A 27,455-nucleotide genomic window follows, 5' to 3' on the forward strand; every position below is an offset into this window, starting at 1 on the left:
GCAGTAAGACAGAAATCCCGGGTTCGATTCCTAGTTGAGACTGTTACTTTTTATTTTTTTGTGTCTTGTTCTGTTTCATGTTTTGTTTAGATATATTAGTATTATCTTCTACTTCAATGATAAATCAATGCTCAATACATCGGTTGTACCGACCCTGTTTTGTATTACTGTCCATTGTCTTTTTGAAAATAAAAAATATTTTGATGTGTGCATAGCTGTGGGTTTTTTTTTTATTTTCCTTTTCCTGCATTCCAGTATTTTTTATTATATAATTTTTTTGGGCTAGTGAATGAACGATGTTAGCTGGGTGCAGGTATATTGTCTATGTTTGCTCTTTTTTTTAATGACCTTGAGATTTCTTTATGGTCCACCATATATTTACCTGTCTGGACCAAACGACCGTTTTATCTGTGGTCGTCTGTGGTTAAGGGGGTGACAAAATGGCGCCATACAAAAAGCCCGAAGATATCGATCTAGAGAGTGGTTTATTTATGTGTGAGTGCATCCCTCCCACTGCGGTGCAAGGTGATGGGTAGAGATAGTCTGGCTGGAGAGGTCAAAAGGTCTCCCTAAACCTAAACCAATATCTCCCGATTCAGCCCGCCACGAAGTAGGTAGGTAACTTACCAATAAACATGATTTACATATTACGAAACTGATAAAAAATCATTTACCATACATTTAATGGTTGTATATCAATTGTGTAACACTTAAAACTGTATAAAATTATTTACATGTAAGTACCCACTTTTATTTAATAAAGTTTGTAAGTAATGTGTAAAATAACTACAAATAAATATTGCACAAATGATTAAAAAAACATTAGTTGACTGAAATAACTGTTTATTATGAAAGAAATACTTCTAAATAACAAATTATATAAAACAGAACAATAAAATGTATAACTTTTCTCCATATTTCATTTTGCGTGTACAACAGTATTAAAAACAGTTAGATATAATATTTATATAAAAGTTAAAATCTATGGAATATACATTTTCTCTAGTGAAAACTCATTTTATTAAATATAGCTTTGGTTTGAGTGCAATAAGTTCTTAAAATATTTTATGTAACATGATTATATTTCTGTTAAAAAAAAAACAGAAGTCGAAATTTCGTTTTATTTATAAAATTGGCTACACTGATTGAAAGATGACTTTAATATTATTTTTTTATGATTAAACATAATTATAATACATGGGATCTTTAATAATGAATAAAAATCAGTAAGCTGATGATTAAAACCATTGTGCGATGACGTATTGGTTATGTCTTTTAATTTACTTATAAAAAATATAAAAATATGTCTTGTAATCTCAGAACATAATTATTATGCTTTCCACTCCAAATATTTGATTCGGCGTCAAAAATTAAAACCTATTATAGATTTCAACATGACAATTTATTTTAAATTATACATCAAACATATAAAGAGTATCCAGGGATAAAGTGCGCTAACTTTGGGGAGTGATACTACATGTGTTTACAAGTAAAAAAGACAAATAACTTTTTTCGAAATTCTAATTAATTATTTTTTCTAAGGTACCTAGTTTTTAGGTTAAAAAGTTAAATTGTTTTTACAGGAAAATAAAATAAAAAAAATAAATAAAAATATTTTTGTGTAAGATAATGAACAATGGAATTTCTGAAAAAGTTTATTTTTATTTCTACCGTCATATAGAATCACTTTCATCTGAAGTTAGCGCACTTTACCCCCGGATACCCTGTATATTATGTACGATGGTTTAAATATACATTCAACAGAAAGAGAGACAATAAAATAATACACACAATTCTATTCCACATTTTAAAATTACTCTGCAAAATGCCAGAATTCAAATTATTAATGTTAAGTTGGAAATTATTTACAAAAATTCTGCGTTAAATCACAATATGTGAGGTATTTGCAGGAACACATCCCCGTGCAGATGCAATTGGAGCAGTCCGCTCCTGACACCGATTTGCCAAGGAGTTAAAGCGCTGATGATACCTAACACCTAACACAGCGCCTTTGAGGTTTTTACTAGCATCAGGCACAGTTTGAGTTTGTACATAATTTAACATGTTTAATTCTAGATGTTCATAAAATGTATGAAATTTATGATTAATAATTTATTGAATCTGTTACTAGCATTGTCTATTGAGTATAAAATTTAAAATCACATGATATAAGAAATGTTAAGGAAATTGACTGTATCCATTATCCGTGTAATTCTTAGCGTGTTTTTGTTGTGGATCTGTTAGTTTCTTTGGTCATATTGAGATCTTCAGTGGAATGCTTAATATTTTCGCCTTTTGACTATTCCTGCCGTTTCTTCTGAACCGGCTTCCTTCCAGAGCTGGTTCCTGCCACACTCAGCGCCATCGCAAATTGCGCAAAGTAATATGTAGTTATGATGAGCATCTAAAAATAGAAAAAAATAATAAGATTCTTACTTCAGCTTGGGTACACATCACTTTCAGATAAAATTCTAGAAAAAAACTAATTTGAAGATGGCGTACAAATTTTTACAGGGAAACACAAATTCAAAATCGGCTGTAGGTAGGTACCTACTTATTTGAATAAGTAAATAATATTTAAAAAAAAACAAGTGAACAATTATTACACCAAATAGGTACCAATGATTAAGTAAACCAATGAGTTCACACATTTGAATCACACTTCAACCAATGTGATGAAAAAAATAAATAGTATTTTGGTACTTACAAATTTATATATTTATGTAATAAAGAATCTTAATAAAAAAGTAAGTAATTTACTGTAAGCTAGACTCATTTATGTAATGTATTTATTGTAAGCTGGACTCATTTATGTATTTTATTTAAAGATAGACTCATCAATTCCACACCTAGTGAGATGGGCAATACGTCACTATTGTAACTAAATGTAATATTAAAATAAAATAAATAAATTTATGTAATGTATTTACTGTAAACTGGACTCATTCATGTAATTTATTTAAAGATAGACTCATTTATGTAATGTATTTGTATTTATTTCTAAAGGGCGGTTACTTTTTAAATTGCCAACAAATTATTTTTGAAGATTTCTTGGAATCATACAAATTACACACAAAAAGCCTGTGATAATAATAATCCACTTGAGTTATGAATGACACAGCCAACTGAAGCGAACTCGGCTGTGATTGTTTGCAATCTGTTTATGGTATTGGTCAATAGATGGCATTGATATATGCCCACTTTAAAAAAATACAATATATTTTATAATATTATGTGGGTTTAATAATACTCACTTGGGCATTCTGAACAGGAGCAACAAATAAATTGAACGCAATAAACGTGTCAGAGACTGCGAAGCTGTAACCTCCGAAGCAGGAGACAATTTCGGTCCAGGTCCTGTTCTTCCCGGAGGATATGAGTCGGGAGGTGACGGCCCACAGCATGATGGTGATGCAGATGATGTACAGGAATACTCCGACTGTGAATACTCCAGTGGTTCCTGGCAGTATTTTACTGCCCACTAGAATTAAATAAATAAAAATTGAGGACAACCATATGATGAAAATTGTAGTTTTCAATAAAAGTTTTTTGAAATGCTAAGTCGGTATTCACTTGTTGTAACAAGTGTTCCAACTTTTGCTTGTAGCTTTGTCTGTGTACAACCTACAGTACTAACATTTACAGCATTAGAACAAAAACAGCTTGTGCGTGTTTAAGTTGTCATTGCATCTAGCTCCTCAATCGACAAAACATTATTACATATGACCAGCTGAAGTCCCCAGTTTTGAGTGTTGCCCTTTTACAAAAAGTTTTTAGAAATCAGACATAGACAATGCATTCCTCTCGTTTTGTAGGTCAAGTGTGCAAAATTTCATCAATCTCGGAATAAAAATGTAGATTTGTATGAAAAATAAACAAAGTTTTTTTTACTAAATTCTGAAAAGGTTTTATAAAACTAAAAAAAAATAGTTTGACTGAGGATTGAGCCTTCTCACCTACGAACTGATGTAGATAACTCTACTAACTTCACTAAATGCAGATCGGGTAGGACCAACATTTATTTCGTACGATTGATGTAATGTCATCCGATTTCAGAAATTTGTTTTTTTTATGATTGCCACCAAAATATTATTGTAAAATTGTTGATATAATGCATTGTCATCGATAACGAGTCTGCCGAGTTTAGGCTCGATTAGATGTCGAGAAGTGGGTTAAGAGAAAACTACAAGCCAAAAATGTGTAAATATTTAGTATGCCTTATATCGTCACGAATATACGTAATTGGCAAATCGCTTGGCAAACGGAGTCAAAGGCAGTTTTAATTTTTTTTTAAACAAATTTTATAAGAAAGCAAAAAAGTTAATCAAGGGAATCTGTCACAGATAATCTTAGGCATAATATTGGTTTTTTTTTAAGTTGTTTCATTTATGCTTTCATACATTTCTATTGAATAAATACATTTTTTAGTAGTTTACATTTATGTTTTATATTGAGTAACTACATTTTTATATGAAAAGCTTTTTATCTAAAGCATATTTTTTGGTATTCGCAATGTAAACCAATTCGTTATAAAGATAACCAACTAACGACCTAACCATCATGCCGTTTCCCTGAAGGGGTAGGCAGAGAGGATGGACCGCCAAACAACTCGGTCTCGGCACACACTACTTGCCTCATTCACATTCATACATCGTCTCATATATACTCTTCTATTATTCTGACTCTGGACATGGCCTGACTCGAGTATCTGATTCAATTGATCGTGCCATGTCTTCATCGGGCATCCCCGACTTCTGCTACCATTCGCATTTGCATCATATATCCTCCTTTCACTCCTTTCTTCGCTCATTCGCTCTACATGCCCAAACCATCTAAGCGTCCCTTTCTTGATCTTACTCATTACGCTTACATCAGCCTTGCACTCTTTGCGGATCTCCACATTCCTCACACGATCTTATACCACACATACGCCTCAGGGATCTCATTTCAACAGCATTCAATCTACTAGGATGATCCTTCCGTTGCCAGTTCCATGCCTCACTTCCATAGATAAGGGTATACCAGCATTTAGCATTAAGCTACGCCTTAATTTCAGAGTCAAAAATTTGCATTCATTCATTTAAAAAAAAGTGAAGAAAAGTAAATTTCAAATAGGTAAATGTATTTAACAATCAAAACCACGTCGCCCGCCCTAGACACAGACATATATATTATTTAAATAGATAGAAGGTAAGTAGATAATTAAGAAATTTAAAAAAAAACTAACAATGAACATTTTAATGCTTAGATATTCTTACAGCTTATGACTCATTGACTAAAAGCAATCATTATTGTAAGTCTGAAAATCCCTTGTATTTTTTGTTCAGCATCTTGAGATGTACATCAAAATTAATCTTTTTTCCACTAGCTTAATCATACATCTCTCTGTGTTAACATTTTTTACTGCAACTTTTTTAGACAACTTAACTTTATCATAATCAATTTATCATTTCCGCAAATCGTGTGGGTAATCTGCTTAGCCTAGCTAGCTAGCATTAAGGCGAAGCTTAATGCTAAATCACTATTTTGATTCATCTTTATAACGAATTGGTGTACATTATGAATACCAAAAAATATGATTTAAATAAATTGAAGGTTTTCCTATCGTTTCGCTTGAGTAGCATAGGTACAAATAAAAAATAAATTACTCATCAAAAAATATAAATGTAAACTTCCAAAAAAATATTTTTGCAATAGAAATGTATGAACGCGTAAAGGAAACAACAAAAAATACAGTTTATAGCTAAGATTATCTGTGACAGTTCCACTTGATTAACTTTTTTGCTTTCTTGTAAAATTATTCACAAAATAAATAAAAACCAGTTTTGTGCTTGAAATCGAACGTTTCTAGACTCCGTTTTTCAAGCGATTTTAATGCCTATTACCTACAATATAAGGTATACCAAGAATCTACACATTTTCGGCTTGTAGCTTCCTCTTAAATGAACCACTCACCTATATAGGAACTATTTTTTACCTGTCAAGACAAAACATTTAATTAAAATGACGTAATTGAAAAATAGTTGCTTTGGATTGAAAAATTAGAATGATTAACTACGTTTGTATATAGCCTCATTCATCTGGGCTGGACTACACTGTAACACGAAAAACTTAAGATGTTGCGTAAACTGTGTATTACATCAAAACCACGTTTAGAAATCATAATACAGTCAAACTTGGTTATAACGATCACGGCAATAATGATATTTTTCCTTATTACATAGTGTTAGTACCTATTACGTGTGTCCATAGAATATCATTATGTAATTTCGCCTGAGATTGTTCTGAAAACTAATGATTTTAAGTTAAAATCAATGAATTTAAGTTTAAATTTATGTATGAGTAGGTAATAGTTAAAAAAAGAAGGTGTATGGAGAAAAAAATAAATTGAAATCAGGAATTATGATAATTATGTTCTTATAATTCGGCCCCTTAGAGTCAAAAAAATGTAACTCAATTTTTATCGATTTTGAGTTACGGATGGTAAAATGAATTACTATTTTATATTTAAAAGATGGTTCAGAAGCACAAAATACCATCCTTTAACTAAATGAGAAGAAATTATTAATATGTTTCGTTTGTTTAAAAGTATACAACACTGATTAATTGAGAACTATGTTTTCTTGCTCTCCTGTAAAGTAGAGAAAAAATGAGATACGTTTTTATGACCCTAAGGGGCCGAATTGTTGACTGTTATAACGAGGTCGATTCACTGATATACCAAGCAAATAATTTTGACTGCACAGTTCAGTCATTCTCACAATCACCCTGTTGGGAGTTGAAAGGTTGCTTGAAATGACTTTAGCCATATTAGTGACCAGAATAAGATAGCAGATATTTCCCTTTCTCTTCGCGTTATATTTTCCCAACTTCCTTGTCAAAACATTTCCCAAATGTAGTTACCATAGTTCCACTCGCTCCAACACTTGGATCTCCTTAGCAGCATCAAATAAATATATTTGTCTAGATTTGGAATCAAATTACTGTCCAGAAAAGATAATATCATGAATAAAAATTATTATTATGTTTGCATATATTTATGTATCTCGACCATTGACATAATACGTCTAAGATCTCTACGGAACAATAATATTTTGTAGTTTAACATTGAAGATAAGTGGTTTATTTTTTTATTATAAGCATTAATTACTCGCCTGAAATATCCATAAAAATTGAAAACATCTCCCGAGTAAAAATAAATGCCGCCGACGGGAATTGAACCCGCACCCTTGTGATGTCCGGCGGCATTAATTTTTACTCGAGAGATATTTTCAATTTGTATGGATATTTCAGGCGAGTAATCAATTCTTATAATAATTTGTTATACTTTGTGCTATGCATAAAAACCTTGTCTTATAAACATTAGTTTATCACTGTAATAATAAGTATTATTTTTTGTTAAAATCCGCAAGTCAATATCAGTAAAGCTGTATGAACACAGGTTTTAAAATGCTTTAAAGATTTTTTTTAAAATAATTTTGTTATTTGAAAATTAATATGATAATATTAATCCATTAATATGGCGCTTACATGAATAATTTTATTTAAAGACTTGCGAAAAAGACTTGGCAGTTTTTCTCACGATTAGTTTTGCAAGATCACGAGCTGAGTCAATATATTAACAGTATAAAATATTTGTTACAAGCAGAGATGTGCTTTATTTCAAATAAATCCATTTCAAATGGAAATGCAAAATGCAAAATGGGTATTTTCCATTTTGCATTTTAAATGCTTTTCTAAAAACCATTTTGCATTTTGCATTTTAAATGCTTTTCTCAATGCATTTTCCATTTTAAATGCTTTTTTGCAACATTCTTCCTGTTATCTCCACTCATCTTTTTATACTCAGACTATATTAGAGATAATTTACGTCTGTCAAGTTGCTACCTGGTAGGAGCCCTGGCAATTAAGTGATACCATTAAAAAAATATATAGATTCAAATAGTGAACACGGGGCCATGACGTTGTAATATTAAATTTTAGATAGCAGTTTCTATTTTTTTACGTTACCAACATTAGTCCCGCGCAATTTTTTTGTGTTTTCAATGGTTTCATAATCTGTGGTCGTGGTGTTTTTGGATTTACAATCATGTAAGTACTGTAATGAATATTATTATATCTCACATCGAAATATCTACCTATGCACGCTTCCTAAAGAAAACCAATATATTATGCTAGAATTGTAGAATGCTATGTAAGTATATTCAGTAGTTTAAGAATATACAAGTGAAGATGGATTTAGATGGATAATTTGTATGGCATTGCTTATCTTATTTTATTATATAAATATATGTACGAACTGCATTTTAACCAAATATATTATTTCTTTCAGGGATGTGAGAGATATCACAATACATTACCACAAAAATGAAGTATTTCCTTCAAAGATGTTACCATCATTGGCAGCATTGAGAATGGAAATGTTTCCGCCACTTACTCAACTTGTTCAAAGGTTTTAAAAGCGAGCATGGTCGCTACCAGTACAATTTGCGCTACACTGTCGTATCCATTTTTTAAAACAGAAGGACAGAGTCCGTTCAGTGTTTTTACTACAAATAAGGAAATTAAAAGAAAGTACCAAAAAATGTTATGTAAATCCACAAAGTGGAACTAATAGTCTTGTACAGGATGAATCTTATTTTTTTGGAAGATATTAAAGATTCATCTGATTCTTCCGCAGCAACAGCAGGAACTCCGGATTTAGAAGCCTTGCAATACCTTCAAGACAAATGAACCGATTTTGAAATGTTTCATGACTACTCTATTGTTAAGCACATGTTCATCAAAAGCAATACTTGTCTTCCGAGTTCAGCACCAGTTGAATGTCTCTTTTCAAATGGAGGTATAATCATGAGACCTCATAGAAGAAAAATGAGTGATGATGTTTTTGAGAAGCTCGTTCTTCTAAAATCTAATAATGGCTAAGGCTACAATACATAGTACCTACATAATATAGAATATATATTGGTTTTCTCAAAGTTGTAACATATTATCTGTGGGTTTTCTAGTGCGCCTGCTTGGAGTTTTCTGTGACAATCTATGGTCAAATAATGGGTGCGCACTAGAAAACAACATTTTATATTGTCTGATTGTTTCACTGTCCTGTATTTCTTTACTGTTCACTGGTGGATGTCCCCTCACTAGAGGGTTACTACACAAATGATGATGGCCTTAAGAAAAAATCATTAAAAATGACAATATTTAGTTAATAATAGATTCTATTATATTAAACTCAAATTCAATTGTTTTTTACACAGTACATATCAGTATGTATGATTTGTTATTCCACAAGTTGTTCTACATTGATGTCCATTATTAAATGACAAAGTTGTTTAAAAATTCTATAATTATTTTAAACCTGAGAAACCATTTTGCATTTTCAATGCATTTTGAAAATAGGTATTTTGCATTTTGCATTTGAAATGCTTTTCTAAAAACCATTTTGCATTTTGCATTTTCAAATGGAAAAGTTTTGACCCATTTCCACTTTGCATTTCAAATGGTTTTGGGTACCCATTTTGCACATCTCTGGTTACAAGACATCCATTTGTTTGAATTAAGTCCTGATACCCACCCACGTGCTGAACTTTGAAAGTGAAGTCAGCAAGGTAATTTGCAAACCAAAATTATAAATAGAGGAGCCACTGGCCTCTGGCATATTATGTCAGAAGGTCGGAGTAATTCCACTTCCAATCCAAATAAATGAAATATTTCTTAACGTATCCGAAAACTGTTTTTGAAATGTAATGAAATACGCTAGTAAATTTAATTATTAAAAATAAACACATAATTTATCAAATCTAATTTTTTTTAATGCAAACATAATATTTGTTTTAAATACACACTCATTTTGTTAGACAAATGTATTAAAAAAACGTCAAACATTATTGTCACCTCATTTTTAAATCGTTTCATATAAAAATAATTCATAAAAAAATCGCGAATGTTTACAATTTTGGATTCACAGAGGTGTGTGTAAAAACGCTATTTAAAAACTAGGTTCGTGAAATTTAATCATGCTTTTTTGTGACCGGTCAGTGTCTGTCTGACTTGGAATCGCGTCTGGGTCCCGCCCAGGCGTAGTGAGTTCAATTCCTCGACTGGCCGATTCAATTCCTACATAACGACACAAGCAACATTTTACGCTTTCTGTGGAAGTAAGGATTTTAAAATATTGTCAGGTTATTCGTAACCTGGGAATGTTTGTCTTTCTTTAAAAAAAAGAGTAGGTACCTATCTACTTGCCTATATATTTTTTTAAATAACTTGATACAAGGTTTAGTAGGTTAAAGATAAGGAGGAGGAGTAGCAAATGGCATTCTTAGATTAACGAAGTTTTGCACAATTGACCTTCAAAAAATGGGAAGGTCAATTCGACCAAAAGTGTATATATTAGATAAGCAATATATCTCTCGTTTAGCAACCTAGAGGTCGCGGGTTCAAATCCTGGCCTGCGCAAGTAAATTTTATTAGTTTAATTTGTAATATTTCACAATTTATTAAAAATAATAGACAGTATATTTGCGTCACGTTCAGAGTGGAAGATACTCTCAGTATCGCCCTGGTTAAAGACCACCACTGAGAATCGAAATTTTACTTGAATAGCTTAAATCTGGTGACCAGATCTGAATAGTCTGGTACTTCCTCATTTTCCACTGTCCCCTCTCCACCACTTTCAGCCATACAACATATCCCAAATGTATGGAGAGAAATCGATTTTTGCCAAAACAGGCCTTATTAATAAAATCTCAATTTGAGAATGTTTTATCGATTTGACTTTTTTTCATTAACCCAACACAGGAAGCCTATGTCATCTTTTGGGATGCTGTGTGGAGGGTTTTTTTAAGGACAGGAAGTTCTGGGAAGTTAAAGGGTATGAGGGTTGGGTAGGTATCTAGGAATCAGTGTGTCCAGGAGAGACGGACGTATGAATATATCCCAGGGTCGAGAGGACAGTTGGAGAGGTCAAAGGGTCTCCCCAAAGAGCTTCTTCCGATCTGGCACGCCACGCAGCTGGCGGGAAGACGCATCCTGAACACACCTCACCCGATGAACCCGAGCACCCCTACTAAGTCACCAAACGTAGCGAGCCACTTTGGGTGACCTATGGCAGAGGTGTTGGTTATCCAATAATGGGTTCCGGGGCGGCGGTACACAAACCCGCCTCCCAAATTGCCTTGATAATATATCACGATGATACAAAGAATTTTCGTTATAGCGCAAAAATATCTGGATTTTCATGAACACGTGTTCCGACATTATATTCGTAATTTACTTAAAGTTTATCAGGAAACCTGTTAATTCATTCGTAAGACCGGCAATCCCGTTTTTAATTATGAATCAGCAATAGTCATTTTTCTTCGTGTGAGAGTGCCTTAGTCTCACTGGTTCAAGAAGGTTGGGAGCAGTTGGGACTCTTGTGTAATACTCGCATAATAAATTAAACTTTTGAACAATCTCAAAAACTGAAAGGTTAACACATTCTGTTGATAAAACTTATCTTCGAAATGTAAGATAAGCACAAGCTTGTGGTAACAAACAACATTATGTAATTCTTTTGGTAATAATAATGATAAGTTATATTTTTAACAAAGTTCAGATTTATTTTTAGTACCTAAGTGCTGCGCTACCATTGGTCTTACCTATTTATTATTTGTAGTAGTATACCCGTAAAATCCAATTTGTATTGTAAGTTCAGACGCCAAGATGAAAATTTATACAATAGCTGTACCCCGCCACGCGAAGCTACTTTCAAGAGCATTCTCGAACTTTTCGAAACCTTCTAGACTCCCCGACACACTCGGCCACTTGGCTTGGAACCTTATAGAACCTTCTTCCTCCTTCCAGAACCTGTTAGAGTATTTGAGAACCTTCATGAACTTTCTGGAATATTCCAGACTCACCGACACAGTCGGCGGGCCCATTCTGAAATAATATGAAGCATTCGCGGCCTTCCCATAACAAAGCACACTTTCGTCACCCACTCCCACCCACGCTTAACCACCCCCACCAAACTCTCTTACTTTCGATGTGACACCAAGGGCTATCTACCAACCTAACCACCGGTTGGTGGCAGTGGCTGGTTGTGAAGATAACTAGGCAGGTAGGGAAACACAGTTTCTTTTTATAAATAATATTAGATTAGATTTCAAATACGGAATAAAATAAAACATTTACTACTGGTAGGTGCTTTATCGATTGTCTGGATCTGAAAAGATAAAAGATATTTTTAACCCTAGATAACTAATCGCTCGTCGAGGCGACGACGCGCTACTCGGCGAAATTCTAAATCACCTACTTCCCCCCGCTCCTCGACCTTGACTCTTTCATTACCTTCCTAATTTGAGTAAACAGTGCAGCACGTGATGCGATTGCGGCCACACGCATACTAGGACGTGCCCTATGACCATCGCGTCGTCCGCTGGACGAAAGTTTAGTTTTAACAACAATTTTTATTTTTAAGGTACGTACATTCAAATATTCCTATATTTATTGTTAATGTTGGCGAATCTTCTACAATAGAAGCTCCGGTTCCATCTACGTCAAACGTGCCTAAAATTTGCTACCTGTGTCCATCCAAGTCCCGGAGTATGACCAAACACCGTTGCACCAGATGTAGAAAGGCTATTTGTGGTCCACATAATAATTGATATAAATTTGTTCATTTGTGCCATGTAACAAGTTCCTATCTTAATTAAATATTTTTGATTTATTTATAGTCTTTTATTGCGTAGTCCACTCGACGAAAGTGTAGTTACCATGAAACAATGAAAACAATTTAGTTATCTAGGGTTAAAATCACAATGAAATTAAATATTTTACGTAAAACGGTTTTCAAACTTAAAAATTGGCTGTAAGTATCAAATATTATTTGTCTAGACGATGAATTAGCAACTTCCCGAGGGACACCTCTAGAAACATATGTGATTTTAGTAATACGTTCATGAGAAAAAATAAATTAAACCCCACGGAAAGATCAATTTTCTTGGTCTACTAGAACAAATTCGACCTATGTTCGTCAATTACGCCGGGCCGCGCGCCGAAAATTGTCTTTACACGACTTCATTACTTATTTCATTAAGATTCCTATTTTATTTTAGATTTTTGCTAGGGAAAATTCTGTCTGTCCAAAAACCCAGGGCCGCGCGTGGCATTTTTTTGTTCATGGCTTCTTTACGTCGTTAAGATACCCACTTCATTTTAGAGTATTGTCTCGTCTTAAGGCGATGCAATACGTAGTAATGCAAAATCATGTGTTTTTGGTTTGAAAATTTGGTCGTCTAGAAATGTTTCAGATGCTTTAATTAAATACTGCGAGTAGAATACATCTTGGCCTTTGAAATAATCCAGTATTTTTTAGATAAGTCTTTTTATAAGCCCAGAAAAAAAAATGTATAAGCCCTATGAAAACTGCTTTGTAGTTCAAAATCTCCTACTTACGAACCCATTTTCGGTTATGATTTTATTGTATAATGTGGAAAATATAGTTATTTATAAAATGATGGAAAAAAAATTAAATATTTATGCCTGAACATCCACAAAATAAAATAAAAGGCACTTTTCGGCCATGTTTTTTTCTTGCATAAATCAAAACAGGCGGATGGTGTTAAGCGGGAATTTAAACCTTATCGCCATCTACGTAAGGGTTGTTATTGGTAGCGGCTCAATTTAAAATATTACACGACGTAGTGCATCGCCGGGAGGGGAATCTGTACAGAGTCAATCAAGGACCTGTGAAATGGTTAATCTCTGCTCGCCATACAAGATGCGTATAGCATAATCTGTCAGCCCCATAATGTTCAATTTGATTTATTGTAAAGCTACAACCACAATACAAGTATTCATAAATAAAATTGGATACATAAATTATTGTTTACATATTATTTGATACAAATAATATTTCATTACATTAAGTGACAATTTGAAAATGAAAATGATAAAAAAAGAAAATAATAAATAATAATAATAAATGATAAATTTGTTAATCAGCATCTAGTTGGAGTACATACTTATAAAGGTATTTTTATATAATTTTGATCTTGGATCTGTCTTAGCTAATGATCCAAGATTTGGTGTCTGCTTTATAATTCCAAAAAAATTGTGTTTAGCAATCAATCACCTCCAAAATTTTCGCGGACCACTCTAAGCACGATTTACCTACTCTTATATGTATACAGGGTGCCCAGGGTAAAGTGTACTAACTTCGATAGGTGATTCTATATGACATAAAAGCAAAATGATTAATAAAATCACATTAAAAAAAAACTTTTCTTGAAATTCCATCGTTTTTTTTTTCAAATTAAAAATATTTTTCCGGTTTTAAGTTATATGTCTACTAACTTCGAGAGGTGATTCTGCATGATGGTGGAAATAAAAAAATTCACGACTTTTTGTAAATTTTCGCATATTTTTTATATTTCGTATAAAATATTTTTTCATAGAAGATATTAGACAGACGATTCAACAATTTTATTTAGCTTTTTACCTGTAGATATACTTTGATATAGAATCACCCCCCGAACGGACACCTCGTATAAATAAATAAATAGTTAAGACTTACAGAATGTTGTTACTGCAAATAGTGCTATTCCAGCTTTCATATTAAGGCGATTTAATCCGAAAGCTTTCGTGTAATACATGTGTGCAATTCCAAAGAGAACCATTGCACCCAAGAAATAGTCAGGCCAGACAATGACAGCATCCCCGAGCATTGAAAATGTCAATCCAGCAAGAATTCGACGGGTGTAAATGTACCTGAAAATAATACACAGTTAATCGTTGAAGAAAAAAAAATAACCCTCATACCGCGAAATTTGATTTTTCATGAAAATTTAGGGATGCGTTCTGCCGTTGAGAGCTTCGTTACTTTCCCATAATTCGTAGTTCGGCTTGCGCTTTTTTGCACCCTAATATAATATGTGTACAATTTACACCGCACTTCACGAAAAATTTAGTTTTAGTTTTACGCTACACTGCGAAATTAAAGAGGGTGATTTCACAAAATATATTGGGCCTGAGGCGGATTATTTTTTTTTGTGTAACTTATAACATATTTTTCTGTTTTACGCATCGTTTTTGAAAAATAAGAGAAAGGATATAATATGTTTATTGTCCGTTTAATTTTATTTCCGTACGGCATTCACAGTACATTTTACTAAAAGTTATAAGGTTCTAAATATTAAATTATAAGTTCTGTGTAATATTTTTTCAAGTTCTGTTATTATTTCAGTTCTTTCAAGCAACTAGCCTATAATGAAATAATAACAGAACTTGAATAGGACTTTCACAGAACCCTAAAATGAACGTTGAATTTGATGGATTGTTCAAATTCTCAGAAATAATCGTCCTAATTGTAGCAATTTTTCGTAAAGGGTAGGTAGTATGTGTTGTGATTGCGGGAATAATTGGTGAGTTATTTTCTGCATTAGCATTGTTGGCTTCTATATCAAGAAGCGTAGTGTGCCTGGTACGCCTTGTTGGAACATTTAAACTAATGACAGATAGCAATTCGGAACATTTCTATTTTATTACTTAGCAGATTATGTAGATACAAAAGATCTGACAATGTACGTCTTTTTTGTAAAGTTAAAATATTATTTTGTGTAGTTTTGTTGTACTTTTGTTGCTCCTAGGCGGGTATCTAGTGTAGGTACAACCAACTTGTAACCCACCAGGTGTAATACGAACATAATTGTTAAATATTGTATTCATTTTATTTTAATTTCTAGTTAAATTCCTTCTATAATATTAAAACGCATGGATGCTTCGTTCACAAGCTGTTTATTATTATATTACAAATAATTCTAACAGAAAACAAAAGAACACTGATTATCATGGTAACATAGGAATCTACTAAATTAACAAATAAATTAGTTGCTATAAATAAAATTAAAGTGACATCTGTTGACAATATTATACATATATGTCTTTAAAATTAAACACATAATCTTTGCTAATCCATACCATAAAATTCAAAATAAATATTTATTGCACAAAAATACAGAGTACAAAGGGTATATAATAAAATAGTATATAATAAATAATATATAAAACAGCTTATAGGTTACATCCTATTTCTTCCAGCTAACCCAACAAATACAAATTATATAACCCACATGACGTTAACAAATGTATGTAAGTAATAAATAAAAAATAGAGGTATTTAATTTATGCAAGGTATTCATTTAAGGTGTAGTGACATTTGTTTAGAAGAAATGTTTTTAGTGATGATTTAAATTAAGTATAAAATAGCAAAAAAAATAATAATAGCATAACATAGCACGCAAAATAGTAAAGTTAGGCTCACAGTACATTTTTTTATCATAGATTTTGGTTTACCTAATTTAATGGAACAATCGCCACCTGAAATTTCGAGGCACGAGCGTTGAACCAAAACCTCCTAGATCACAAGGCCGGGACACTGAATCAAATCAGCCTGTATGGGAACATCCAAAAAATGTATTTTTATTATTTTTTTTAAATTAACAAAAATATTTTTAAATGTTTCAATAAATAGGAATAAATTGAATAAAAAGAAAATCTTTGTAGAATCTCATACAATTGTGATATAGGTTTTGGTTGAACGCGGTTAATATTCCTACGCACTATTTTGTATGAAACCATATGTTGTGAATCTCTGACAGATTAGGCGTGACCTGAAAATGAATCAGATACTGACTTGAGGTGACGGAATTGATAAAAAAAAATAATCTCTTTCAGGTGTTAGTCACAATGAATTTATTGAGTTACAATAGAACTGGAAAATGTAATATTTATTTATTCATCGTACATACTGGGTTTTTACAGATTATTCACACATGAGTGAGAACAATCCAATTATTTAAAGCGATTTATTTTTTATACCACGCCGAGTAATATCCGAAAACGGGCTACTAACAATAACACTCCTTATGTAAGAAAAAAACATCGCCAAAAGCGTGTTTTATTTTATTATTCTTTTATAAGTTCAGCCACAAATATTTAAATGTTTTACTGTCAATTTCTAAACAACTTAATTTGCTACATTAGACAATAAAACCCTATCCGAAAGGGGGTTCGTAAGTACGAGATTTTGAACTTTAAAGCAGTTTTAATAGGCCTGATATTTTATTTTTTTCCGGGCTTATATAAAGATCACAAAAATGCTTAATTATTTCAAAGGCCAAGATATATTCTACTCGCAGTATTTAATTAAAAAAAATAAAAACGCATGATTTTGCATTTACTTCGTAGTGCATCGTCTTAAAAAAACAGAGAGAGTACATAATCAAAATAGATTAATAATACAAATGAGATAAATAAAATTGCGTGAGATAATACAAACAAGCAGAAAAAAATAAGATAAGAATAAAATAATGTATATACATACATAAAAATAATTGTTTCTTTGTTTGTACCCATAGACATATGAATATTAGTAGACCTGTCCTAAGTGATTAAAAGCGTATTATTCCCCACTCCCCATACCGGTTCCATTGGAGCCGGCTGGGCTCGCGTATGGCTTCCCGTGAATCTTGAGAATGTGACGTCATCATTCTTGTTCGAACTAGCGTCGAGCTATGGTCGAGGCATTTTATGAAATAACACGGCAAAATAGTGGCTTGTGATATGAAAACTTGTAAAAATAGATGTGAAAAAGAGAATAAACCCAATTGTCGTATTACATTCCATATGTAAGCATCATTTTAAGCTTATTCACATCGTATAATATGAATCAGTTGTAGAAACATATACTATCACATCGAGATACATGTGGTCGAATGTAGCGATTCTCAAGTGTGCGCATCGTTGTTACTGGGAAGTAAATTATGAACACTTATAAAAGTGTCTTAACTAAATACGTAAACAAAATATTCGACTCTGAAAATAGAAGAAATTTTTTTTTGCCGAATTTGGACTTCGCAAATTTGTTCATAACGTGGCGAGTAATTTGCGCTCCCATGTAAAAATGTCTATTCATTCAAAAGCAGATTTTACTTTTAAGAACTAAATGGTGATATTATAATGCGAGATGCTTATATATACTGTCAGATTGATTTATTGACGAATCACAGTCAGCTTTACCCCCTTCGTTCTTCAACAGTTGATTTTACCCCTCACCTTTAATTTCTAGTCTATATATTCATATGTCTGTGTTTGTACCACATTTACTCGAAAACTAATGGACCAATATCGCTGAAACTTTCAATGTTTGTTCTTTCAAGTGCCAGGAGTGTTTAAAGATATAGTTTGAATGGTAGAAGAATGGTAGTCGGGGACGCCCTAGGAAAATTTTCTAATAACACATTTTCTCTACACTGGGATGAGATACGAAATCGAATTAATGTCGATACAATGTAATTTTTTATAGTAACAATATGGTATACCACAGTGAATGGTATAAAAAGTCGGGGATGCCGGAGGAAGACTTAACGCACTATGTCTGCATTGCAATGAGATACGTGGCCGAATCAAACACTATATAATGTAGTTTGTTTTAACAGTAACTTTATGGTATGCTGTACTGAATGGTGAAAAAAATCGGGGACGCTTGAGGAAGACTTAACAAACACGTTTTCTCTGCACTGTAGTTTTTTAACAGTAACAATATGGATTTCGTTTTACTACACTAAGTTAATGCCAGAAAAAGCCGGGGACCGAGGGAGACATGGCATGATCAAGTGAAAAAAATACTTAAAAAAAGTAAACTTTTAGAAGTGTTTACAATAATATTATTTCTCATCATAATATTATCACCTCAAAACTTTATTCCAAACCATTAATATGCTACGCTTTGTGATTTAGCAAGGGTGCCCTGGTTCATCGGGTGAGGTGTATTCAGGATGCCCCTGCACAAGCTGCGTGGCGTACCAGATCGGGAAAGTCTGGTTTAGGGAGACCCTTTGACCTCTCCAACTGGCCTCTTGACATATTCATATGTTTATCACTCCTGGACACACTAATCCCTAGATTCCTACCCAACCCATAACCTTCCTCTCCTTTCTTACCTTAAAAAATACCCTCCACACAGCACCCCAAAAGATAACATGGGCCATGAGGGAAATTATTTTCCTCAGGGCCTCCTGTGTGGTAAAATAAAGTAACAGTTAATGTAAAAAAAAATAATAACCCCGAGCAACGCCGGGTGAACGTCAGCTAGTAATAAATAAAATATAATGAGAGAGAATGATCTTTTTTAAAACTCAGGGTAGGTACGAGTACGTAATACAAAATAGATTAATAATACAAAGGAAAAAAATGAAAATTGCACAAAAATACAAGCAAGCAAATGTTTCGATATTTAAAAATAAATAAAAAGTGTTATTAATCTGTTATTATTCCAATCAAAATAATTAAGTATTTTTTATGTTATCAAAATAATTGCTTATTGCATAATTATTTTGCCGTCCGGTTGCTTTATAATTTGTTTGAAAATAATCGGACAAGCATTAAAATGAATCATCAAACAAAAAAAAGATTTTTTTTCCACTTTAGAATTTAAAAAAAAATCGCACCTTGCGCCACACTATGAAGTATGTCAAAAAAATACAAATAAATAGTAGTATTATCTGTGTGTAAAGATAGAACGGCCAACCTTATGATTCCAGAGATAGCCTCATTTTTAATGTCAGCGCCATACAATTTTTCTTAAAAAAATTATAACTCCTTCATTTGTACACGCAATTGCTTCGTACGACATTTTATAGCATAGTAATGATCAGCAGAATCCATTTCTAGCCAAAAAAAATACCCTTGAAAATTCAAGTCTCTATGTCTATGAAAGGCGATTTTCAGCCCACTGTGCGGCGTTACATACACACACTTTTATCACTTACAATCACTACAAGAGTATTTTCTTTTTATTGACATGGCTCCCTCCTACTTACAATCCAGCCTGAATCTATCAATTGGTGCAGACTCATTAGTCATAGGCAGCGCATTATAAAATTGTATTCCATTGTACAATGTACAATTTTGTGTATTGGCTTTGTCCTTCTTTGGTGCCTAATTTCGTTGCATGTTCTTCGATTATATTTGTGAATGTCCTAATTTCGTTGCACGTTCTTGTATTATATTTGTGAATGTCCTTGTTGTATATAATTTTCTACGCCTTATAATACCTAAATATTCGTAGATATTGAAAGAAGGGTAAATGCAGGTAATTCCGTTAATGGAGGACTGAACGCAGTTGGCGCTAACAAAAAATTGTTCAAAGAAGCGAAGTTAGCAGTCCACAACGGAGTGCTGGTACCTACCTTGATGTATGGAAGTGAGGCATGGAACTGGCAAAGAAAGGATGAAAGTAGATTAAATGCTGTTGAAATGAGATCCCTGAGGCGTATGTGTGGTAAAACCATGTTTGATGGTGTGAGGAATGTGGAGATCCGCAAAGAGTGCAAGCCTGATGAAAGCGTAATGAGTAAGATTAAGAAAGGGACGCTTAGATGGTTTGGGCATGTAGAGCGAATGAACGAAGATATGAGTGTAAGGAGGATATATGATGCAAATGCAAATGGTAGCAGAAGTCGGGGACGCCCGAGGAAGACATGGCACGATCAAGTGAATCAGATACTCGAGTCGGGCCATGTCAAGAGTCAGAATAATAGAAGAGCATGTATGAGACAATGTATGAATGTGAATGAGGCAAGAAGTGTGTGCCAAGACCGAGTTGTTTGGCGGTCCCTGTTGTAGAGAAACTACAACAGAGTTATCAGTGGAATAGTCTATATATCTGCTCTAAAGAAGACACAGTTGTAGACGAAACGTGTTGCTTTTATTAAAAGTAAAGCGTGGGATTATAAAGTAACAGTTAATGTTCTACTAAGTAAGGCACAGGGTACAGGTAAATAAAGACACCCTTGCTTGTCAATGTAGAACAGTGTATAGTGTGGATGGATATAAAAATAATTAATTTTAATATGTAGGTACCCAAGGGTAAGGCTCTCGACTAGCAAGCTGGAGGTCGCGGGTTCAAATCCCAGCGTGCGCAAATAAATTTTATTTCATTAATTTGTGTTATTTCACAAATTACGAATTAAAAATAATATATGATATATTCTTCTGTACGTATAAAAATGAGTATAGCTGATTTATTAAAATTCTGTTAAAAACGGGACAGCAAGAAGTTTCCTAGTAAAAAATAATACTGTTCATGCACCTGCGTTTGTCCTATTAATATATAATGACGAAATGCCAAAATACATTGATTTTTATGAACAAGTCTTCAGACGTCGCGTGAATGTTTACCTTTCTTACTCAAAGTTTAACATGAAACCTATCAATTCATTAGTTTAGGGCCTGCAGTCCCGTTTTTAACAGGATTACGAATAATTTGAAGAGATTTTAAATAAATTGGCAATATTTTATATCGGTAAGTTTTCTCCGTGCGGCTGCTGCTTGTATACTACAGGTGGACCGTAGAAACGCTGACGGAGACGTGAAACCAATAGTAATGTAAATGTAAAATATACTTACTCGTCCTTCGATCCGACTCCGTATAGGAACACAAATGATATGTTTCCCAGCATTGGAAGGATCCGCATGAAAGTGGCCCATGCAGACGGGCTATCGAAGGGTACGAAAATGATGTAATAAAACGTCACGGTTACCCAAAAAGGGATGGTTTTTAGCCATTGACCCTTCATCTGAAAAAAAAATCAATAATAATAAGGATGGGTTGCTTAACAGAAGTTAATATTCATGTTCTATTCAAGTTCTGTTACTATCCAAATGCTGTGAATCAATACACTTATCGAATTCCGCTTCATGCTTAATACCCAAAAATATATAAATAGCACATGGTTTCAACTTTTTGGAGATGGATATGGATAAATTAAAGTGCCATTTTTCTCAATCAAAGTTATATTATAATTGATAAAATAATTAAAACACTTTGTTTTTAGCATGATAATCTTTATTCTTTATATAAAGTCAACATGTTTCGAGAACGATGTTCTCTTCATCAGGACAATTAATGTACATTAATTAATCTTTATTCTTTATATAAAGTCAACATGTTTCGAGAACGATGTTCTCTTCATCAGGACAATTAATGTACATTAATTAATCTTTATTCTTTATATAAAGTCAACATGTTTCGAGAACGATGTTCTCTTCATCAGGACAATTAATGTACATTAATTGTCCTGATGAAGAGAACATCGTTCTCGAAACATGTTGACTTTATATAAAAAATAAAGATTATCGTGCTAAAAACAAAGTGTTTTAATTATTTTATTAATAAAATGGTGCCACAAAGTGAATTTGCAAAATTTGAAGAAGTATACTATAATTATTAAAAAACTATTGTTGACGTTGGTATCAAGTGTTGTTGTCTTTTTAAAAAGCCTTTGATTGAAACAGAATTCGACAACTTTACCTTGTGAAACAGCCGGTATATGATGAAATAATAACAGAACTTAAATTTGATGAATTGTTCGAATTCTGTGAAAAATTCCGTCTTAGGCCCCGTAGTAAGCGTTCAACGATGGTTTGAAAGGGAGATATGTAAATACGAATGTTAGAGGCAGCGCGCTAATATTAAACAAAAATCATAATTAAGCGAAAATGGTGAAAACATTTAATAAAACACAACTCGTTTGAAATAGAGCTAAAATCTCTCAACAAATGCTTTAGTTGCATTTAAAGATACACTGTGAATTTCTTCATGTCTATAACATATTAAATGACAAAACACAACGTGTTTTTAATATATTTCGAAGTTTACTTTGCGATTTTTTTCTATCGAGGGAATTTCATATAATTAACGGTTCGGCATAACAAATATATAGATATTATCTTAAAAATAACATATAGTTTTTTGGAAATTAAAACTTAAACGAGAAAAATGTGATAAATCGATAGAAATTGGCTATGCGGGAGCTTAAGTAAATAATATTTTAGAAACCTTTTTTTGTAATTTCATGACTGTTCAGTTTCTGTTATTATTATTTTGTTTTAATTATTTTACGATAGATTAATAAATCATTTAGAACATAAGATTTTTTGAATATTGAACATTTGGTAAAATAGGTACCTATACAAAAAAGTCAAAAGGTTATAAAGATTAACTGAATATTTCTACTTTTTTACAAATTTCATTCAAAAGCACCAAGGGGACTTGTTATGCTATGCTGTGCTAGAGCATTTGACTATTCTGCCGTGTGGTATCTTGAACAAGTCGAGGTGACGACTACGGCCAAAGTTTCCAGTACGTATAAGCCATAGCATTCCAAGAGGAATAGGTTATCAATAGATTTGCATGGTTTCTAATCTAAACCTATTCGTTTCCTCAAGTCTGTATGGTGCATGAACCTCGGGTATGTTTCGTGCGGCCGCACGCATATACATGAGGATTTTTTTCTGGATTGGTTACAGCATATTTTTGTATTAGTTTTGGTGCGGACTCAATACACCACTAGCATACCCTTGCTTGCTTGCTTTTTATAATGCCATCGAATATGGCTACCAATCAATAACTATACCTACCATTCTACTGACGAAAAAAGTAATCGAAATAACAATTTTTTTACATGACTGTATCGACATGTTCACGATCATGAACCTAATTTACGATCGCATTTTGCATGGCCCTTAACCTAACCTAATTTAACGGTTTTGTATTGTCATATTTGGCAGATCCCCACATACGCTCTACATCAGTGTTTTCCATCGGTGGGGCATAACGCCTCAGAGGTGGGGCACCACACTTCCGAGATGAGACACGTAGGCATTCCACATAAGGGGCCGTTCAAGTATTATGTAAGCACTATAGGGGGGCAGGGGGGTCTTTGCTTTGCTTATTTTTGATGACATGGGGGTGGGGGGGTCGAGATAGTGATTACGTCAGCACTGCTCAGCAGTAGTTTTTTTTTTACACATTGGCAACCCACACATTGTCTATGTTTGAAAACCGAATACATATTCGGGGATTCCCACTGTGTCAATAAAGTTTGTTTAAATGAATATTATGTGCATTAAAGTCCTCTATCCTAAGTCTATTTTATAAGTGCTGCTTATGAATCAATAAAAAAAAAAACAGAATAAATTAACAGAAAAATGCATATAGGTACCAATTTTTACGTAAGCATGGGAGGGGGGGGGGTAAGAGCTATGCTTACTTTTGGTGACAAGGAGGAAGAGGGGGTAAATAATTGTAATAAATCTGCTTACTTAATACTTGAACGGCCCCTAGAGGGGCATACTCAACGGTCATACAAAAAAAAATTTAGCACCATGAGCGATTTACTCATTAAAAAACGAAATCGATTGGATAGCTAATAGAAGCTAATAGAGGGGACCTAAGACTGAAATTAAATAAGTTAGATCCGGACATAAAATTTCTTTGTAGCAAGCGTAACTAAATTTAATAATGAATTAGGCGTCAAGATATGTGTGTGTTTGTACTAAATTTCAATTGTAACCTGTGTTTTATTATTGTTTTAATTTTTATTTAACTCCACTTCATTACATTTTCAATTTGTGTTTTGTAATAATTTCAGTTATAATATATGTATTAGAACAGGTTTTACTTAATTTCATTAGGGGTTCATATGTTTACAAACATATTACAATATGATTTGAAAATTTACCTGCTGTTTATTTTTTTTTTAAATGCCTGTGGGGCATCTGACTTTTGAGAAGACTAGGGGCATGGCATAAAGAAGGCTGGGAAACACTGCTCTGCATGTTGGGTCAGGGTTAAGGGGTGTGCACAATGCTATTGTGAAAATGTCGATACAGCCATTCAGAAACTTTTATAATTTATTTTTTAATAAAAAACATATCACTCATAATATTCTGAATATAAAATTTTGTAACTTAAGTCCACTCATTTATTTTTTATCTGGACCGGTTACAGACCGAAAAATTTATAATAATAATAATAATTGGATAATTTGTAGAGCGCCGTTTTTGTGAAAAATCACCTCAAGGGCGCTGAAACTGTACCAAAAATAATAATTGAATGATTTGTATAGCGCCGTTTTCTTGACAACATCAGAAGAAGCGCGCTTTGAATATTGGGTTAGTACTGCTGTTGCTCAGGCCCTAGAACCCCCCATTCAATTCTTCTTAGAATCTAACCCAACCTAACCTAACCCAAATACGACGTTTTTTTGTACTTTTCAATAACATAATATTCTAAAGTTCGTTTCGCAAAATTTCAGAAACTATGGAGAAACACGCGCTAATATTTTCAGTTGACCCCATCTTGATTAACAATAAAGGTTCGATTTGAATTGAAACGTGTGAACGAAATTCGTTCAATTTTTATCGTTCAATAAAAGTTGTTCAACTAAAATTGAAACGTCTGAATGAGGCATTAAGGATTGAAATAGTGACGTGAATAATAAAAATATAAATACATTTTTTTTAAAGATCGTTTTCGTTTGAATCGAATTAGTTCGATGTTAAAATAATACTTTTCTATATGATAGGTAGGTACTGCACAAAAATAATTTAAGATATAGTTTTACAGTTTTGTTCTCGTCGGATTTCGAACCCGCAACCTCTAAATCTAACCAATGCCCTTACCGCTATACTACGCTATACTGGCTGTCGTTAAAATCAATTCGAAATTATATCGATAAAATAGTCGTTGAAATTTTGACTACGCTGTTTTTAGGGAACGAAATTTGCGTTATTTTTTTTAACAAAATTAGAATTATGTCTTGCGTTACGCAATCCGCTATTTCGATAATGCCCATCGCTATCGCAAAGCCGGGAGAAATGCTTTTTTATCACGAATTAATAATTAATTAAAAATTAGATAATTACCGCTTTCATTGAGGACGACATGGTGAACGAACTAATAACAGAATGAAATCAAACAACGCCCAGTGGTTTACGACTACGCGTATTGAATACTAAACTAAAATGATGTTATCCGATAACACGACATTCGAGGCCCGCGAAAATATCTACAATTTTCACAACACAGCACCGTCAAAATAAACTTTGTTTACTATTTTGATTGAACACTCTGAATACAGTCACAGAAATAAAGTTCTAGAGTTTTCAGATCATATTCAGATATAAAGAGTCCCACACATAGAAACTATTTATCGTTATTTTTTTTTGCCTTTTTTAGGAGGGTAGCATTTTATAATAGTTTGGGCACGCGCAGTAACAGCAACGTCAACATAAGGAAACAACTTGACGAATGGCGCGAATCTTAAAAACGGGAAAATATTATTTATTAAATTTATAATTTGCTATTTTGGACTCTGAAATGAAAATCTGATAATGGAAAATAAATAGTGGATAATGGATAAAAATAAAACAATGCGTTGTTACAAAAACATTAACTTCCTAAAAATTTTTGCGCAAAAAAAAACCACACTCTATAAGACCACACAACAATATTTTAATAATTAACATTATAAGATTTTTTTTGAACACACGTTTTATAATTTGGTTCTTTTTCAACTACATAGCTTAAAAATAATAATATTTATTTCCCGTATTGTATTTAGGCAATTCATGTACCTACGTATTTCGTTAATTCCTCTACAAAAACCTAACCTACCCAGCAGCATTTCTCTTTTTCATTTGCCCCAATAATGAACTCCGGTTAAAAAAATTATATTTATTTAAATCAATAAGTTTTGTTTCTGAATATATAAGTTATATTTTATTAGACATTTTTAAAACAATTTTATTTATAAATAATCGTCATTTATGAATGAATAAAACACCGTTTGGTTGGTACGACTAAATCCTATATCACCACCAGTCTATGTGAGTAATATATCTATGGTCTATGTCTTTTTTCTTTCATAGTTATATTTCATAGTAATTGGTTTTTCACCAGTGTTGCCAACGAAGGCGATTTATCGCCATTTAGGCTACTCAGAACGAGAATCGGCGACGAAAAAATCTAAAAGGCGACTGGTCGCCTATCAGGCTACTTCAGAGACAATTTAGTTAAATCAGCCAAATCACAAATAATAAAAAATTATATTTCACGCGAATGTAAATGTGTGTGTGTGTGCATAATGTAAGTAGGTACAATTTGATATTGACATTATTCACCCTATTTGTTTATGATTCGTTCGTTTCGGGGAATACCTTAATCTGACCTTAATTTAGCACCATAAGCGATTTACTCATTAAAAAACGAAATCGATTGGATAGCTAATAGAAGCTAATAGAGGGGACCTAAGACTGAAATTAAATAAGTTAGATCCGGACATAAAATTTCTTTGTAGGGCGTATATCACCCGTCTGACCTTGTAACCCTGATGGGAGGAGTTATCCCCAACCCAAATTCTTATAGAGAAAGCTGTTGTGGCTGAAAGCTCAGATCTCATTGGCTCAGAGCAAAAATTGTAATTTTTTGTATTTCTTTGGCATTCACTATATAACAATTTCTAGACATTTTTGTTTTTAATGAGTTTTATTATTCCAATGTACATTTGTTACGTATAAATTTTATTAATTAGCGACCGGTTTCGACATGTGTACATTGGAATAAT

The 27,455-nt window shown here is 32.9% G+C and overlaps 1 protein-coding gene across 1 annotated transcript; it reads right to left on the reverse strand.

Annotated features, from left to right (window-relative positions):
* Nucleotides 1-1,654: 1,654 nt before the first annotated feature.
* LOC149413515 (lysoplasmalogenase TMEM86A-like) lies at nt 1,655-25,932 on the reverse strand. The gene is made up of 5 exons (XM_089644590.1): nt 25,756-25,932; nt 21,454-21,623; nt 14,561-14,754; nt 3,255-3,481; nt 1,655-2,404 (listed from the first exon to the last, which is right to left on the reverse strand). Exons 1-5 carry the CDS (start codon nt 25,774-25,776, stop codon nt 2,300-2,302), a joined length of 717 nt encoding a protein of 238 aa, XP_089500716.1. The 5' UTR covers nt 25,777-25,932; the 3' UTR covers nt 1,655-2,299.
* Between the last annotated feature and the right edge of the window lie 1,523 nt (nt 25,933-27,455).

Source organism: Hesperophylax consimilis, chromosome 21 (genome assembly GCF_061612785.1).
Source record: "Hesperophylax consimilis isolate HC1 chromosome 21, BYU_Hcon_1.0, whole genome shotgun sequence".
In the NCBI taxonomy this organism is placed as follows: Eukaryota; Metazoa; Arthropoda; class Insecta; order Trichoptera; family Limnephilidae; genus Hesperophylax; species Hesperophylax consimilis.

Excerpts from the sequence above, each read along its gene's own strand:
- LOC149413515 (XM_089644590.1), bottom strand. The coding sequence starts at position 25,776 with ATGTCGTCCTCAATGAAAGCG. Across the intron at positions 3,482-14,560 it reads ATTTGCAGTAACAACATTCT|TGGGCAGTAAAATACTGCCA; the intron begins GTAAGTCTTAAC and ends ATTTAATTCTAG. Across the intron at positions 2,405-3,254 it reads CTCCTGTTCAGAATGCCCAA|ATGCTCATCATAACTACATA; the intron begins GTGAGTATTATT and ends TTCTATTTTTAG.